The 19,459-nt window shown below is 36.2% G+C and overlaps 1 protein-coding gene and 2 long non-coding RNA genes across 3 annotated transcripts in view; all 3 read left to right on the forward strand.

Moving 5' to 3' along the window:
- The window catches only part of lamb2l (laminin, beta 2-like), a 47,144-nt gene that overhangs the window by 5,205 nt on the left and 22,480 nt on the right, over positions 1-19,459 (forward strand). The window contains exons 2-3 of the mRNA XM_016518046.1: positions 6,467-6,542; positions 18,589-18,758. Coding sequence (XP_016373532.1) covers positions 6,506-6,542; positions 18,589-18,758 — 207 coding nt within the window. The 5' untranslated portion in view covers positions 6,467-6,505. The remainder of the gene's footprint in view (positions 1-6,466; positions 6,543-18,588; positions 18,759-19,459) is intronic.
- Positions 10,149-10,634, forward strand: LOC107712715 (uncharacterized). The gene is made up of 3 exons (XR_001636819.1): positions 10,149-10,173; positions 10,288-10,332; positions 10,518-10,634. It is a non-coding gene; the product is annotated as an uncharacterized LOC107712715 (long non-coding RNA).
- On the forward strand, positions 11,698-12,191 carry LOC107712714 (uncharacterized). Its single transcript, XR_001636818.1, has 3 exons — positions 11,698-11,764; positions 11,930-12,003; positions 12,116-12,191. It is a non-coding gene; the product is annotated as an uncharacterized LOC107712714 (long non-coding RNA).

A 19,459-nucleotide genomic window follows, 5' to 3' on the forward strand; every position in this document is an offset into this window, starting at 1 on the left:
GCTAACAGAACAAATAATTATTGTTGAGTCCTGAATGTGCACTTCAGTCTTAGGTATGTTCAGTAAATAACTAATGCTTTTGGTGATAATTAAAATGCTTATGGTGTTCAGGAATGTTCATCATGGTGGGCATGGAATGGATGCATCAAAATATGAACTAAAGTTCGTGCAACATGAGGAATTCTGTAACATGTAATTGGTTCTCCTCATCCTGCACGCACCAAATTAAAGAAACATACTGCTATACTGTTACATGAAGGCACGGATTTGTGTGCATTAGGGATGTCAGTTTTCTGGAATTTTCATAATCCATTGTCATTTAATGATCTATAAATGATTTTTAATGATTTATTAATTAACATGAACATAAAAAACACGCACATTCTTAAAGGGATAGTTCACCCAAAAATTGAAAAGTCATGAAAAGCTGCTTCTTTTATGGCACTTCTTAGATATTTTTCACAGACTTCCAATGATTCCCTCTTATGCTCAGCCAACACTGACGTGATTGATGCGATAATATCAAGCATCAAACCCTGTCAGGGAGACTGATTGGTGATTGTTCTTAAATCAGGGATCTGCAACATTTTTCAGGTCATACACCAGGCAAAGTTACTAAACTTTCACATGCCTTTTTGTTGTATGAGAAAGCAGCTTTTGCGTTCCGTTTATATGAAAAAATGTCATGAGTTTAAGCAACAATAAAGTCTCAGTTTTCCTGACTGCCTGTACGATCACCAAATAACTAAATAAGTAATTTAGGCAAGGAAATGTTACATTTGGTGATCATTTGATTTATTCGCGTAATGACATTAGATTAGCATAATCAACCCATTTATTATCTAATTAATTGATTGAATTTTGATTAACTTAAATGTGTTTTTGATTGTGTTTAATAGAAAAGGGAAGTATTAGGAAGTGCAGTAGCTCTGTGACTGAAGGTAAGCAGAGGTTTTAAGTTTACAGTTGGCTACTGTTTGGTCTTACTCCGGAAAAGCCAGAGGGAGTGAGCTCACTTGAGAGCACTCAGGTTGTCTGGTTAGAGATTAACCTTGGTGATAGATGGTTTTTAAACCAAGCACAGGAGCCAGAGCCTGCAGTCCTGCATTAAAATTAAATTCAATATCTTTCTTGCACCAAGTGATTATATACATACAGCAGGCATGCTCATATACCTGTAGTAGATGCCTATTGAACACTGAATACCAACGTCAGTTTAGTATCTTTATTTAGTGTGTAAGGAGTGTTTTAATATGTTATACATTAATATTGATCTCTGTAATATTTCATCTGTGTTAGTTATAACGTAAACATATTGAACACTGTTTAAACTCTGATTTAAATGTTAACAAGATAACGCTATCTAGCTGACTGACAGGTAAAGTTTTGAGGTTTATATTAAATAAATAAAGGTTTATTGATTGATTGCATTTTTTATGTTGTTTATTTTAATATATTTTTTGGTCCAGGTGGGCTAACAGAACAAATAATTATTGTTGAGTCCTGAATGTGCACTTCAGTCTTAGGTATGTTCAGTAAATAACTAATGCTTTTGGTGATAATTAAAATGCTTATGGTGTTCAGGAATGTTCATCATGGTGGGCATGGAATGGATGCATCAAAATATGAACTAAAGTTCAAGAAATACATAACTCAAATACATAAATAAATACATAAATATGGTGTTTTTATGTTTCCTTTCACCAAAGTCTTCAGTTCAGCTCAGCATGAGCAAGTTTTTCCTTCTGTTCAGATTGTGAGATGTATTGGAAGGGAAGAGGGTGTGTGTGGTCAGAGAAAGCCAAAGCGTCAATGCCCTCCCCTCTGTACCCCTTAACCAGCTCAATGCCCCCTTAAAGAATGATTCAGTGCATTCCGTCAGCCTGGAGACCGGCTCCCGCTTTCACACAGTGGCTTTCAGAGTGACAGCTGCATTTGAATAAGAATCGCTCTCCATTCACCACATTGCTGCGCTGAAGGCGGGGGAACCATTTTCCGTCCACTCTGATTGGCTAAAGCAGGTCCTTCTGTTTTTGTCCGGAAAGGCCAGTTGTGCCTATAAATGTTTTTTTTTTTTTTTTTTTGCATGCTTAACTTTTATATGAAAAAATGTCATGCTTTTCAAACAACTCTCAGTTTTCCTGACCGCCTGTACAATCACCAGATGGAACATTTTATGGGCCTAAATGACTCATTTTAGGCATTGAAATATTATATTTGGTGATCATTCAATTTATTAGCATAATAGCATTCAATGACATTCGGGCATAATCAACCAAATTATTACCGAATTAATTGATTGACTCCTTATACCTTAAATGTGTTTTTATTTGTATTTAATGGAAAAGGGACGTGTTAGGATGTGCAGTAGCTCTATGACTGAATCTGAAAGTAAGCACAGGTTTTAAGTTTACTCTTGGCTACGGTTTGGTCTTGCCGGAGGGATGGAGCTCACGTGAGAGCACTTAGGTTGGTTAGAGATTAACCTTGGTGATAGATGGTCTTTAAAACCAAGCACAGAAAACAAAGCCTGCTGTTCGGAATTAAAATTCAATATCCTTCTTACACCAAGTGATTATATACGTGTAGATGCATGTATGGTTTCACACAGCTAGACGTGGCAAACGTAAATGCCACAAAAAAGCAGTCAAATCAGATAGATCTATGATTTCTTGTTGATTCTAAAGTCTCTTGCAGACTATTTTTAGTCATGTGAACAGTATGTTCATGTTGGCTGATGGAGTTCTTGAAGTTGAGCTGGATCTCATGAGGTTTATGTTACATTGTGAATCAGTTCTGTTTCAGTGCTTTCTCAATAATTGATTAAGTTCTGTTGTCACTCCACCTCAGTTTTGTGTGGTTGGCTTATTTGAAATCTCTATTTCCAGGATATATGTCTCTGAAACCCACCAGTAACTCATAGACTGAGATATCAGAAGTATGTTGTACCTGCCTTGTTCGGAGCAGATGTCTCACATTTGCTGAGGGTTTTTGTCTGACAGAAGAGCCCTCAGCAGCATATATTTATACATGTCATTTTCTGATAAGGACTGAGAGGAAGAGACAAATACTTCAGTTCATTCAGGTAATGCTGGCTTTGAATGATTTACTTCACTACAAAGTGTAGTGTGAGTGAATGAATGAACGCATTTTCCTTATGTTTCAATAAGTTACCAGCGATGACAATCATAACAAAGCTATGTAACAAAGCTAAGAGCTAACTCTCTTTAGTCTATCTAGTAGATGGTTTACCACATTTCACACCCATATGCGCTTGTTCATGAGTCACTCATCCTTATTGTGAGTATAAATTAGTAGTCTTTGTCTTCATGTGGTCAGGTTGGTCTTTGCAATGGCTGATGTTTGCAGATAAAGTCATTAAGCTGCTGTCTTAACAGCTGTGTGTGCTGTACATGAGTAAGTTTCTGTCTCCGATATCTTGGCAGCCTATATTGAACACTGAAGACCAACATCAGTTTAGTCTCTTTATTTAGAGGGTAAGGACTGGAGTGTTTTAATATGTTATACATTAATATTGATCTCTGTAATATTTAATCTGTTTTAGTTCTAATATAAACGTACCGAACTCTGTTTAAACTCTGATTTAAATATATTAACAATATAACGCTGTCTAGCTGATTGACAGGCAAAGTTTTGACAAAATTGATAGTCTTGGAAGCATCAAACAAATCAGTTTTGCAAGGCATGCCATTGCTTTACAACAAAAGTGTGTTACAGAACTTTTTTACATTTTTTATGGTTGGGCACAAGAAGAAAAAGTGATGATATTTATTATTTATCAATAAAATATTTATTTATTTCACCCACCAGAAGTGGAAAAAATTGCTAGTTGGTCAAATAGGCCAGCAAATTAATTTATTTATATTAAATAAATAAAGGTTTATTGATTGATTATTTTTTTATGTTGTTTATTTTATTATATTTATTGGTCCAAAATGGCCTGAATGTGTACTTCAGTCTTAAGAATATTCAGTACATATTAAATAACTAATGCTATTTGTAATAGCATAAAAATGCTTATGGTGTTCAGGAATGTCCATCATGATTGCATCAAAATATGAACAAAATTTTAAGAAATACATAACTCCTCTAGGTAAATATAGTGTTTTTATGTTTCCTTGCACCAAAATCTTCAGTTCAGCTCAGCATCTCTTGCAAGTTTTTCCTTCTGTTCAGAGTTGTATTGGAAGGGAAGAAGGTGTGTGTGGTCAGAGAAAGCCAAAGCATCACTGCCCTCCCATCTGTACCCCTTAACCAGCTCAACGCCCCCCTAAAGAATGGTTCAGTGCATTCCGTCAGCCTGGAGACCGGCTCCCCCTTTCACACAGTGGCTTTCAGAGTGACAGCTGCATTTGAATAAGAATCGCTCTCCATTCACCACATTGCTGCGCTGAAGGCGGGGGAACCATTTTCCGTCCACTCTGATTGGCTAAAGCAGGTCCTTCTGTTTTTGTCCGGAAAGGCCAGTTGTGCCTATAAATGTTTTTTTTTTTTTGCATGCTTAACTTTACACACTCACACTTTTTTACACACCAGAATCTCTCTCTCTCACACACACACACACACACACACACACAACCAGTCTCTCTCTTTTGTCCCTCCAAGGGAGCTTTTCTGAGAAATCCCTTTCCAGAGGATAATTATCAACTTATGAGTTTGCGTGAGTACTGTATGTTTCTTGTATTTTACATATAAGGATTTAGGTAAAGAATCAGAGACTGTGCTTTGGTTGGTCTGTACAGATGCAGGTGATGTGCAGGTCAGGTCTGTTGCCTTGCCAGCCAGTTTTGGGGTCTGTAAATACTGTCTTCACCCTATTATTCACTTTATCTGTGTCTTTTGTCCTTCCTCTTTGATTTGACAGTGTCATGTTGTGCTCTTTATCTGAGAGGCATCATACCTTAGTGTGCTATGATGGTCTAGATTTGATTTTAAGGACTTTGATTTTTCATTTAATGTCCCATGTAACAATAAATTATTTTATTTAACAATATTTAAGCAGTTTGAATGTTTTCACATTGTTTCATAATCAGAAATGTGTACATTGTTTTTTTACTAAAACAAAACGGTAAATTACTTGTGTGGTTATATTATATCTGTTAGTATTAAATTTATTTTTTGGTTGAATGTATTTGTGGTATTTGCTGATATAGTATCAGTGAAACAATTTGTTCAGTATAGTAGTTGAGTGAGTGTGAGAGGATTCCGTGGCAGTGAAATATGGAGTGGAAGCTGTGTGGGAAACGGAGACCGCTGTATTGTGTGGTGGTGGAGCTGACCTGTCACTCCTCTCACCCGCACACTGAAGAGCCTGCAGCCAGGGGCCCGGCGCTCCTCTCTTCAGATCACACTCATGGTCCCACCAGACAAAAGCTGGCTTTACTCTCACCTCCTCATGTTTACCTCGCCTTAAATGTTCAATATTAATTTGGTGAAATGCCTAGTTAAATCGTGCCGTATGTTATATACTATAGTGCACTAATATATATATTTTTAAAGTAATGCATGATAACTTTTGTGCTAATTTAATTAATTTTATTAGATAATGTTTATTTATTTATTTTCATTTACTATATTTGACAGGTGTGTGTTCTTAGCCTCAGTCAGTACAGATTCAGAAATACAGATATATAATTATATCTGAGATAAAGATATTATATTGTAGTAACATAAATGTGTGTGTGTATAAACTGGGAGTGTCAATATAAGTACATTTAATTAACAATTCCTTGTAATTCCAGAAGTTTGTATTTTCTTTCATAAAAACTAGTTATTGAGGGAAAATGAACATGAAAGAACAATACAAAATTGCATCTTGAGTGTGTTTTTATAGCATTTCAATTAACTTGCTTTAATATATTAACAATAATTTTAATATTGATTATTAATGTTAATAATTAATTCTTAATTAAATTGCTGCACTTACCTTAAATTCTGCGTTTGTATTTTCTTTCATAAAAACTGTAGTTATTGAGGGAAAATGAACATGAAAGAACAATACAAAATTGCATCTTGAGTGTGTTTTTATAGCATTTCAATTAACTTGCTTTAATATATTAACAATAATTTTAATATTGATTATTAATGTTAATAATTAATTCTTAATTAAATTGCTGCACTTACCTTAAATTCTGGGTAAGTGCTGTTTTTTCCCATTGATTGTGTAGTTAATGTAAACAAATAGTTACATTTAGTACACAATATGGAACCATTAAAGAACATTTTAAACCATATTCACAATTGTTTTTGTTCAGTGAACAATTAAATGTTGTGAAAATGAGAACCTTTGAATTTCAAAAGCTTTGCAAGGGGAAGCCTCTGTAATAAACTTACCATATTGCTATATTTTAATTCTAAGAATGCATTTTTCACAGTCAGATGCTGTTCGAATAGACAATTTGAGACAATTTGATCTGTTACCTTTTCTTGTTTTTCATTCTTTCAGGCTCCTGGAAATTAGCTGCCCATGATTGTTTGATAGCCCATGGTGATGGCCAGATATTTCACCGCTCTCCTTCTGGGTAAGTTGCATGGTAATTGAACAGATTTCTGCATATACTAGAGTATGGTGGTCATGTCTTTACCTTCCAGATGTCAGATAAAAAGCTTAAGGTGGGAATCTGTACGAATAGCTTTACCTGATACTACATTTTGGTAGTCAGCTGAGATAATTTGATCTTTTACCTTTTCTTGTTTTTCATTCTTTCAGGCTCCTGGAAATTAGCTGCCCATGATTGTTTGATAGCCCATGGTGATGGCCAGATATTTCACCGCTCTCCTTCTGGGTAAGTTGCATGGTAATTGAACAGATTTCTGCATATACTAGAGTATGGTGGTCATGTCTTTACCTTCCAGATGTCAGATAAAAAGCTTAAGGTGGGATCATAAAATGACTGATGACAACACAGACAATCCCATGTGATTATCAAAGTCTGACTCTCCAGTGAGGTGAGCGGGGATAAGCTTCTTAAACAAAGTGAAGTTGAAATGCACAGTCCCCCACCAGCCCCCCAACCGGGAGGTCTTTCATAGCTTCCACGAGAGCCCTTTTCAACACAAAACAATCTAGACTTAAGCAAACGTGACATGACCATCCTGTAACCCCTCTCTCTTCTTTAGCATCAGTGCCTGCCCTTTCTCTCTCTGAAGAGAAGTAATCAGAGGCATTGTGTTTGCTTGTCCCTGTGTCCTTTTGTGTTTTATAATGAAAGGTATATGCATTATGGAGAGGAAACTGAACACCTGTGGCGAACTCTGCTAAACAAGGCAAGGAAAAGTTCTGTCGATGTTTGCACAACACTGAGAGATCACAAGTCTCTGGAGCGACCACCCTAAACATGCACTGCTTTTCCATTGTTTTTTCAATGTAAGCATGCGCTAGGCAGTCTTGCATGACTTGCTGCTCTAAAAATGTGCCACTCAAATTAAAAGAAGCTTAACTTTTAAATAAGCACGTCTCTAGGCTTTTGCGTTTTTTTCATTACATTGCACTGCTACATGATAGACAGTTGTGTTTGAATGTTGTACTCGCGATTTTTGCAGCGTCTTGTGCATTACACACCATTTAACTGCTCAAGTTAAAAGAAGTTCAACTTTTAAAAAACTTGTCTCTAGACCTTGTCTCGCATCTTTTGCATTGCTTCAAATGACACAACGTTCTAAAACACACAATGCCAAGTTTTAAAAAGTTGCGCAAGTTGATAATTTAATGTGTCCCTAGATGTTACTTTTTTCATTGTACTCCCCTGCGTCTCTTTTTAAATTGCTTTTTTATGTAAACACCTGCTAGGTGGATGTTTTTGCCTGTGCGCGCATCTTTTGCAGAGTCTTGCGTGGCAAATTCTAAAAATATATTTGGTTTATTTCACTGCCCTGCTTCTCATTTTAAAGACAAAAACACATTCTGTATTGTTTTTCTATATAAATATGCACTAGAAAGACATGTTTGACTATTGTGCTTGCGTCTTGCATCTTTTGCAGCTGCTCACGAATGACACAGTGTTCTAAAAATGCGACCCGCAAGTTAAAAGTAGTTCAACTTTTAAATGCTTCTCTAGACCTTGGGTTTTAATTCCACTTCCCTTCATCTCACATTTTTAAACACAAAAACTTTTGTGTAAAAATGCTGAAAAAAGCATTTATAAACCTTCTGCTATTCAGTGCTAAATGTACTGAAATAATTATGTGCTATAATTATCTATGCGCTATAATTAATAATTAGTTATTGGCATTTATTTAGTGTAAACACGCTCCCTTTTAGGTTAATTAAACTCATATATAAGTAGACTCCTGTAATTAGACTGATTATACATTCAGTGCTGTTTGCCTGCTGCACATTGATTGTGCCGGTGGAAAGCTGGTAATAAATGTTTTATTAGTTAAGTGAGGTGTTTGAATGCTTTTTCTCAATCATGATAGCTCTAAATTAATGGGCTAACAGTTTTAACACATGCTTCTGACATGTAGACCTGGTGCTCCTGCAGAGGATGCACATTTAAAACCCAGTCAATTTCACTCTGTGCTATATGCATTGAATCAAATGAAAGAGCGAAAACTGAACAAGAGGTAGAGAAGTGGAGAATAAGAGTGGAGAGCAGGATTTCATTAGCGGTGTGCTTGACTGAGAATGGAATGAGTGCAGTGCTGAGGATGGCCATTAGTTTTGACATGTGAGGGAGAGGGGGATCAACATGCTCAGTTTGGCCCATTATTCTCATTGTAGCACAGCGCAATTATCAGTGCATTTATTATTTATATGCTCAGTCATTTAGCTAGATAACTAAATGTATATTCCCTGTTGAAAGTACTTCACTTAAAAGATTAAATGACTTGGATTGGAATGAATAGAAAAACACTGCAACATTGGCTCTGTTCCAAACCCCAGTTGCCTACCCAGACGGCATGTTTAGACATCATACTGTAGGTCCGCTCCCAATGTAAGGCTGTTCTGAACAGTAAAATGATGCAGCTGTAGTTGGAGCAATAGTCATGTGGGTAGCACTCCAGTATATGTGGTGGCTGTGCCTTAGGTGACCCAAAATTAAGTTTTAAGCTGCGTCCAAAATTTCATTCTGTCTGAGTAGGTGCTGAACGAACAAACTTTGCGACTGTTACAGTAGGGATTCTATGTCCCAGGTGAAGCACTCTTAAATGTATAAAAAATGTACTTGAAATTCATATAGTATATTTATAGAACAATTTTACTCCTGACATGTTTACTTGAAGTGCATTAAAAATTAATTAAATTGCACTTTAATATATTTTTTATGTATTTTAGTATACTAGAAGTATGTTGGTAATAAATATATGCTTAGTTACGCTTTTAAGATATATGTTAACACAAGTATACTTTTTGTGAAATTTTTGTGTATTTACAGAAAACATACTTTTTCTTAAAGTATGTTTTATGTTTACTTTGTATAAGAACATCATAAAATGATACAGCTTTAAAGTATATGTATCTTATTTATAACCATATGTAGACCTTCTGCAATATATTTTAAATATTTATGTAATGAACATGTGCTTCAGCCTACTTTTCAAAAGGAAGATATCTTGAAAAACATTTTTACCATATTAATATATTCTATAAAGTATATTAATTCACTCACACAAATACATTATAGCTAGGTCTATAAAATATGCAAATGCATTCTTACATTGTACCAACTTATAATGTATTATAAATATAATTTTGTCAACTATGCCTTAGTAATAAGCATACTTAAAATCAATAAGTTGTTTGGTTTTATTTGCTTGTACTTGTAAAAGAATACTAGGCGTTTTGTGGAAGCTCAGGCGTGCTTGCGTAGCATGCATGACAAAATCTGATTGGTTCTCGAGCAGCAGGCAAGCACGTCTGAGCTTCCGTTTACCAGTTCTGATGTGCGTGTGTATGTGCGTCGATGGATGTGAATAAAAGTCTAAATTAAAACTGTTAAGTCATATAGAGCGATTGTGTCTCTTCAGAGGACTTGGAAGAAACCACTCGATTCATATGGATTACTTCTGCAATGTTTTTGTCTGCGATTAACTTTTTGAAAACGTGAACATTTTTGGTGACTTTCAGTGGAGGGACATACATCATTAAAATATCTCCGTTTTTGTTTTGAATATGAAGGAAAGTCTTCAAGGATTTGGAACAACATGAGGGTGAGTACTTCATTACAGAATTTAGAATTTCCTTTTTTTTTTTTTTGTAACTGTTCACTGGTTGAACTGTTAAAGTAAATAGAACATTCATTGTTACATCTTAATTTTTCCCAGTGTCTATGTGTTTAGATTTGGAACCTCAGTGTTTTGTGACTCTTGGTAAGTATTTCAATTCTGTTAGTTGTCTTTTTTTAAAGCGCAGTAGTTACATTCAGTTTGACCAATCAGAGCCAAGCTTTTCAAATCGGCTTTGCAGGTAATGGTCCAATCACACAGCTGTGTGATGGTAACATGTTTTTAGCAGAAATCATCCCAGTTTCGCTTTATTTCATTTTCTTGACTAGAAAACCAGGTCAGCTCATGCCTCCCGTGAACAACTTATTAGGTGCTTTAAAGGTTTGTCTGCAAAGTCGAAGCAGACATGGACAGATGAAGATATTGCCCGCAGAAACACTCCTCCTTGGTGATAAGCTTTTACTGGCCATTTGTTTAAAGGGGTCATATGACGTTGCTAAAAAGAACATTATTTTGTGTATTTGGTGTAATGCAATGTGTTTATGCGGTTTAAGGTTAAAAAAACACATTCCACTTTATAGAAACAGACTTTGTGCACAGAAGCATTGTAGGCTACTCTCCCAGGAAACGGTCCTCGTCCTCCGTAAAATGCGCTGCACACATCTGAATATTTGGGTTGAACTGTTCTGGAACAGTGTTGTAAATACAACTTAACCACTGATTTCTAGTTGTGTCCTCTTTTGGAAGGCCAAACAAAGTAGTTTCGCTTTCACAACGAAACACACAGCGTCTCCATGACATGGCGGCAGAAACAAAAAAACTACAGCGAGAATAAAAGTTACGCCTTCTTTCTTTGCGTGAACATTTGGGCGGTGTTATGCAAATCTTCCCACATCGTGACGTAGACATGTGGGGGCGTGTTAGAACGAGCTGTTTTAGGTAGGCGTGGTTGACTCTTAACTTTTATAAAGAATATCTCTTTGAATTTGAGACTTTAGTCTTTGCAACTTTACAGATCTTCTTTATGCACCAAGAGCTTGTAACACTCAAAAGGGAAAGGAAAATTTGAAATCGCATCATATGACCCCTTTAACTAACTTTAAGCTCACTTCTGAGTTTTTCCTAGGTGGATAGTGCTAGTGTGCATTTGCTAAAGTTAGTTAACACATGGAATGCTAACGTTAACCGCTGTAACACACTAACACTTACTAGCTAGTCATCTAGCAATATGCTATATGGTTGCTTAAAGTCTACGTAGTGGCATTTGTCTGTCTTATAACAACTATAAATTAATTGTCCAATGTATTGTCAGAAAGAATAATGTGCCATTACAGCATGTACACCATTAATATAAATAGGGATGCTTTTAAGAGAGAAGACATCTGAAACTGCTAATGCTGAGAAGCTTTTGATTACAATGTACCTGGTGGGTAATATACTCTCATTGTTAAAAAGAAAACAAATCACTAATCATCATTTGTCTGCCTTTTTTTTTATTTGTTGTTTTCAGAACTGCTGCTGTTGCAATAGAAGACAAATTGAAATCAGATCAGAAAGACGAGCAAAGAAGAGAGTGGTAAGTATGTTTTAATCATATCAATGAATCTCACGTTTAATTCTGGCTGACATATTTCCTAATAAAGTGGCTGTTGGGACTCTGAGTGTCATGCTAACTTTGGATTCAGCACTTCTGGTGTAGAGATATTAGGTCTCTTCTAACCTTATGTTCAATGTAACACAGAATATTGGATGGTGACGACATAAAAACAGACGCTCATGTCAAGCTTGATGAGGATTTAGTCCAAGCTTTGAAAGGTAAACTGAGAACGGTCAAAGAAATTCTAATGCATATCTATGCAAATTATAATACATATAATATTTTGAAACACCATTAAAAACCACTGAATAATTCTTTTTCCTTTCACAGACTCTGTGATGAAGAAATTTTCAAATACCACAGTGTCTGAATTGCAAGCCCTCAGATGCAGGAAATGTCGTACTCAAAGAAAAGTGATCCTCCACTTGAAGATGAAGATGGTGACAATTGAAATGTTCTGTTTCTTTGTTTGGTTTAGCCATTTGCAGGTTTAACTTGAGTTTGAGAAACAAACAAAGAAAATGCACTTTATTCACTTCTGTGCTTTGTTGTTTTTCTGTAACTTCTTTGTGTGTGCAGAAAATTGCATTGTGATTAATTTTTATTCAGTGATGGAATATTCATAGTGTACTTTCCAGTAATATAGGTATAGAGAGGGCCTAAAACTGAGCCCTGCGGTACCCCGCAAGAGAGAGGAGCCGAGGAGGACACAGAGCCGGCCTTCTAAATAGGACCTGAGCCATTCAAGCGATATGCCCTTGATGCCCACCTACTGTTCCAAATGAGAAATGAAGATTTCATGGTCCACAGTGTCAAATGCAGCAGTTAAATCAAGAAGCACAAGAATAACACAATCACCAGTGTCAGTCGCTAAAAGGATATCATTAAAAACTTTTAGAAGTGCAGATTCTGTGCTGTGTAAAAGCACTGAGTTTTAAAACCGGACTGGAAAACTTCAAGAATATTGTGATCTTTCAGATAGGCCATTAATTGACTACAGACTATCTTTTCGATATTATAATTATTATAATTATTTTGGTCAATTGTTTATATATGCTGCTGTACTTTTTAAATTTACTCAAGGAATGTATCGTTGTAATGAACACAATATATATTACATTAAAGTTTTCTAGATTTGAAAGTGTGTGTAGATGTGTCATTTTAATTTAATGATTTAATATACCATTTTAGAATTCTGAAAAATAGCTTTATAACAAACTAATAGTGTGATGCATTTCTAATGAGCTGAAATGCTATTGAAAATGTTCTTGAACCACATTTTAGAATCACATTTTAATCTATAATCTCAATTTTTTTCAGAAAAATGGCAATTATCACCTCAACGTGTGTGACAATTATAGCATGGTAAAATAAACATGAAAACATGACTTCATTCAAAAACTGGAAAAAAGTGGATGGCATGTTGCAGGTCAATATAAAAATCTGAATGAGAGGAAGTTTGTTTATTTATTTGCTTCCTTCATTCCATTTACACCCAAGGTACACTAAAACTTTATAACGGAAGATGGACACCTGAATAAGTTTGTCCACAGCTTCCCAGGAATTCAAGTGCTAATCATCAGAGATAACACAGACTTGTGGTTTACAGTATTTTTCTGGCACAAGAACAAGTTCATTATCTGAAGCTGTGGGCTCTGTGCCCATTGTACTCTTCTTGACTCGATGTAGGTCAGTGAGACTGTGTGTTAATGATTGTACAAGGAATATGATCAAGGTGTGTGAGCATGTGCTATTGTAATGGAATGTCTTTGTGTCTTACAGCATGTGTACTTTGTGAACTCTGGCCTATTTTTGGAAAAAACTGCATGTAGACAAAATCTATAAGTCTGCCAGCTTTAGGGTGCATGCACTCCTTCATAAGCCCTTTATTGTACTATTATCAGTTCGATCTGGATATGGAGGAATTGTAGTTGTGATCTGCCTCATATTCAATTGTGATTGTTTGACTTTAAACAACAATAGCTGCCTTGCTTTGTCTGTACCTGCAGGTTCACTATCTGATTTTTTTTCTTCACATTCCAGTTCTGGGTTTGATAGTGCATTGTCTATGGTAGCCCACCTTTTATTCCTGAATTACAGTGCATAAGTCCACTTATTCATTTAGGCATCATAACATTATAATATACAGTATGAAAACTGGATATTCATATTGAGCACATATAAATATCCAATACTGACCAATAACTATAAGTTATAAAATCACTAATGTGGTCAGAAAAATGAAATGGCACTGAAATGTCATGCATCCCTACCTAGTCGTCATAAGCATAATCGACGACTGGAGACATTGATTGGAGACACATTAGTCTCTTCTGCTGTGGTCTCAGCTTCCTTGTTACATGCAGTGCAACACATGTGGTGGCTTGTCGTCAAATGTTTGTGGAATGTCATTCCTTAGTTACCGATGGGCATTTTGTAAGACCCGTGTGATATACTTTTACACCTGGAATTTTTCTCTTAATGAATGACATTTTCCTGGCTTGGCATTCCTGTACTGTTGTCACTTTGCAGATGCTCATCTGCCTCTGGAACTGGAGACGTTGTTGTGTCTTCAGCCAGATGTTTGTCTTGTATCCGTGTGTGTTGTAAAGTAAGAGAGTTGCGGTAGCTTATGTAGTTTATGGGTGTTAGAGAATGCCAGGGCAAACCGCCATATGCCTGCCTCGACATAAAAGATGCTTGTTTGTGATCTTGTTTATAATAATTGACATTCTGGAATGTATTTGTTTATTTATTTACTTATTATAACTATAAATAATATATTAAGATATTTTTGATGAAATCCAAGAGCACCATGACCCTGCATAGACAGCAATGTAACTACCACATTCAAGGCCCAGAAAGGTGGTAAGGACATTGTTAAAATAGGACATCTGTGGTTCAACCTTAATGTTATGAAGCAACGAGAATACTTTTTGTGTGCAAAGAAAACAAAAATGAAGACTTTATTCAACAATTTCTTCTCTTCCATGTCAGTCGACACACGTTCATGAGAGTACCACGATGCATGCGTGTAGTGCTGCTGACGCAGGAGCCAGCGTTCTGTCGTAGAACACGCATGTGCTGTGCCTTGTTTGCAAGCAGAGGTTATTTTGGTTTTCTTTGCGCACAAAAGCTATTCTCGTAGCTTCATAAAATTAAGGTTGAACCACAGATGTCACATGGACTATTTTAACGATGTCCTTATACCTTTCTGGGCCTTGAAGGTTTCAGTTGCGTTACTGGCATGGTCAGAAAGCTCTCGGATTTCCTCAAAAATATCTTAATTTGTGTTCTGAAGATGAACGAAGGTCATACGTGTTTGGAACGACATGAGGGTGAGTAATTAATGACCAAATTTTCATTTTTTTGGGTGAATTAAACCATTAAGAGGGAGTAATCCACTTCTTACTGATGTTCATCCATTTTTCTATAGGTGTTGCCTATTTATCTCTCTTTCCCTCTATCAGTCTTTTCCACGTTTGTTTTGACACTTTGAAGGAGAAAAAGAATGTGTGGAGGCTCAATGACAGACTATGGCAAAACACAGTCAAAACCTATTCTTGCCTACAACTCAAACCCCAAACACACACACTTATGGTCATGTTTTCGCCCCTGCTAGTCAGAACATGAGAAGTCATGAAGAAAAAGTGTTAAATGCATCCTTTGCCTCAGGGAATCTGTGATGGAGGATGCATCGGTGTAAGGTCTCATAAGGCAGAAAACTCTTTGTGGAGAAATGGTGTTTTCTGGTGTGTGTGGCCTGTAAAGACTTCAAGTCGCACTCTGTGTTTATGAAAGTTCCTCAGACGCCCGTCCTATAATTAGCAACTTGAACTCTCAACAGATTGGCTTTGAAATACGCCCATCTACTGTACTTGGAAAACTAGCAAGATTGTGAACGAAAGGTATTTGAAAAGTTTTTTTATGGGAATCCCCAGCTCACACACTCACAAATATAATAAACCGTACACAAACACATGCGTAGAGGTCAACATTCCCTTGAGAGATGTAATTGTAAACTCCATTGGGTATGCAATCAGAGCTTATGCTAGACCTGTAGAGAAATGTATTTTAAAAAAAGTGTAGTGTTATTTATTGTATAAGCACTGATCGAGTCCTGGTTTCAGATGTTTAGCGTACAGGTGTAACTACCTATAGCATGACTGTTTACCCAGGGAGAGTCGGATGTGTGCGGACACACATTCCAAAGATCAGGACCTTTATTCCTTCATTATGTGTAATTTTACAGTACGTGAGTTAAGCAGAAAGCCTTTCAATGCCCTCACACACTGTTTAGCACCTTGACGCAATCAAATGGAATTTATGGTGCTTGTTTTCGTTTTTTTTTTAACTGAGAAGGGGCCAGGTTTCCATATTGTTATGAACTTTGTAGGCTTATCTGCACTCTTGTGGAAAGAACAGTGTTGTGATTTACTGATTATATGCCTAGTGATATATTAAACTATCGCCCATCAATAAATGAATGGTTGGATAAGGAGAAATAAAATTGTACCTGTACATAAAGTACACTCACATAAAGCAATACAGCAAATCTCGGTAGCGTGATTGTTTATATCACTGCAAAATCTAAACTATATGATCTCCCTGCTTATATCGTCACAAAATGTAAACTATATTATCGACCAGCTCTAATCTGCTAAATGTGACTATAATCCATGAGGATATTAATATTTATATTATAAACAGTAACATCATTGTAGTGTCTGGACCAATCAGACACACCATTTTTCATTTGATTTAACAAATCAATTATTCATTAGATTAACAAACATTCACAGACCCCTCACCCAATAAACATACTGGGTGCCAAGATGTCTGTGAACGAGGCCCAGGACACTGGTTACCATGGCAACCACGACACCTTTGCTAGACCAGATACATTTACGACCTAATGGCATGTTGAGAATTCCCCCTCTCACTACATTTTCCATAGGAAAGACACAGTGCACAGTAAAAATGGACTCTAATCTAATTAATTAATAGGAAAACCTTTCTTTGAATGAACACACATATCCTTCAGGTCATTGTGTATGTTGTATGTTGATATTTTATACTGTTTTATGCAGGCTTATGAGGGAACCACTCGTTCCTGTCATCTTGCCTATATGTAATCCTACCATGTTTAGTTCCCCATGAGCTGATTCGCTACATCATGATTTTCTGTAAAGCTGCTTTGAAGCAATGTGTATTGTGAAAAAATACTTTATAAATTAATTTGATGACTTCACATACTGTGTATTTGTATTTTATATTATTGTATTTTAAAGTCAAATGATAAATTCCTGTTAATGTATTCAAATAAATGCACCAATCTTCTGGCGGATACTAAATAAGTAATAATTATTTTTGTGTTATGTCTGAAAACTGATATTCAAATTGATATTTGTGTTATGTCTGAATGGCTGATATTAAAATTCCACTCTCTTTTGTCTATATAAATTAAAATGACAACATTAAAAACTAAAATCGATCATTTTAAATGCTACAAGAGAATTTAGACATCAAAATATTATCAGTGTTATTAAATTATTGGTGTTTTTAAAGGTTAGCTTTAAGAGAGTGATGACGGCAAATTAAGGTAATTTACTGTAAATATAAAAATAGAGGAAATATACAATATTCTCCGATCTAACATTGTGCATCCCTCTAACAGTAATTGAGATTTTTCTGAATGCATAACATTCTTATAAAATCAGCATCAGAAATGCACTTGTTTTTCTAACTCATATCTGACCTCCGCTTCATTTGCTCATTCTGTCATTATTCTGTGTTGAGATGATGGCATTATTATTCAGAGTGAGTGGTGTGTGAAAAATGTTTGAACCGAGTGGCCCAAAGATTGACCAGGACATTGCCTTTCCAAAAGGCTCTCAGCCCCTGACCACCGAGACCTGTCTGTTGTAATGATAAAGCAATGATAAAGAGGTCAGACACATTGAGGTATATCCTGCATGGTTATGCATGCCAAATCCTAAACCACTATGAGCTGGTATCATTTGAGGGTACGGTTACGTGCTAGTCCTCTGTAATGACAGTTCCACAAAGTTAAAAATGTATGTTTGAAATCCATGTAAGACTGCCCACACATCTAGATTTGACAATGTCTGATAACGCTATGATGAACTGTGGATTTTGAAAGGCAAACACAGTGAATTTTGAGCCCTGCCTTTGCAGAAGTAACCATGTGGAACAAAGCCAGTTATTTTCCTGACTCAATGAAAAACTAAACCCTCAGTCTTTGATTCTGCCGCCTGGGTGGGACCGTGAGCTGCATGAGGTCATCAAACAGAAGCAATGCCATCCAATCTTTGGCTGTCATGTGTGGTGTTCTAGAAAGGAAAGCGTGGTGTGGGTCAGGAAGAACTGATGCTTGAGTTTTTACTTTATCTTGCTGTGGATCAATTGCATTCACCACTCCCTTAGAAACAGAGGTACATTCCAGTCACACGATTGTGGACTTTGTAGGATATTTGGTCGTCTTAAGTGAAATTTGTAATCGTAGGGAATGCATATGAATATGTTTAAAAGGCACTGCAAAAAGCATAGGGAACGTGTATATCAGAAGTCACTTCGCAGCAAGTAGAAAGGGACATTTATCTGCAAGTAATTGTGCAACACCTTAAGTTTGACTATAATAAACATACATGAGATGCAGCCCATATTACACATAACAGCAAATATTTTTCACAAATATATTATTTATTTATTTAAAATGTATTATTATTCAAACAAATTATAATTAGCTAATGACCTCCACTTCCTGTCTGTGTCCTCTCAAGTTCTTCCAGTTGTGGCTCAGGAGCTGCCCTCCACCCCACACGGCTGCATGGAAGGCAGCTGTTACCCGGCAACGGGAAACCTTCTGATTGGCCGAGCTATTAACCTGACCGCCACCTCCACCTGTGGCCTGGATAGGCCTGAGCAATACTGCATTGTCAGTCATTTGCAGGTAAACCCAATAGTATTCCTGAACCGTTGTTTCTCTTTCATATAGACACAGAAACATGATCTCATGCTGTGTAAACCATGCTCTCTGCTCCTGTTTGTATGGCCTTGCCCTGTGCTCATGCAAATTATTTGTCATATGGAGATAGATGTGCTCATGCACGCAGGCCCTTTAGAAGTTTTTTTTTTTTTTAATGTGAGGTAAATTTGCATACATGAAAACTTACCATTCATCAAAATATCACTGTTGTTGATTTTAGTTAAACATAGTTTTTCTGTCATGGCAGGGATTTTCCATTGGCAATTTTAGGACTTTCATTAAAAAGATTGTTCACCCAAAAATCTGTCATCTGCTAGTTCATCTAACTGTTCCTTCACAACTTTATTAAAACTGTTTGTTTGGTCGCCACAATATATGTGATTTCATTTAATTTTTTTACTATCCTTGTAGGGACTTTTGGTCCTCAAAACGAAGGCAAAACCTTACACACACACACACACACCCCCACACAAATGCACCATGCAGTCTTATAATTGCAACACGCTTAGCAGGGCATCCAAAGACGTCTGACTCCATGTACATACAGTATATAGCTTTCATTAAAGCACCATTGCCAAAAAATCTAATAGAAAAATACAGAATAAAAAAAAGTCACTTGATATTTATCTGAACAGGAAATAATGCTATACTGTATCCTTATACAC

This window comes from Sinocyclocheilus rhinocerous, unplaced genomic scaffold, assembly GCF_001515625.1.
Source record: "Sinocyclocheilus rhinocerous isolate Xijiao unplaced genomic scaffold, SAMN03320098_v1.1 scaffold418, whole genome shotgun sequence".
Taxonomy (NCBI): domain Eukaryota; kingdom Metazoa; phylum Chordata; class Actinopteri; order Cypriniformes; family Cyprinidae; genus Sinocyclocheilus; species Sinocyclocheilus rhinocerous.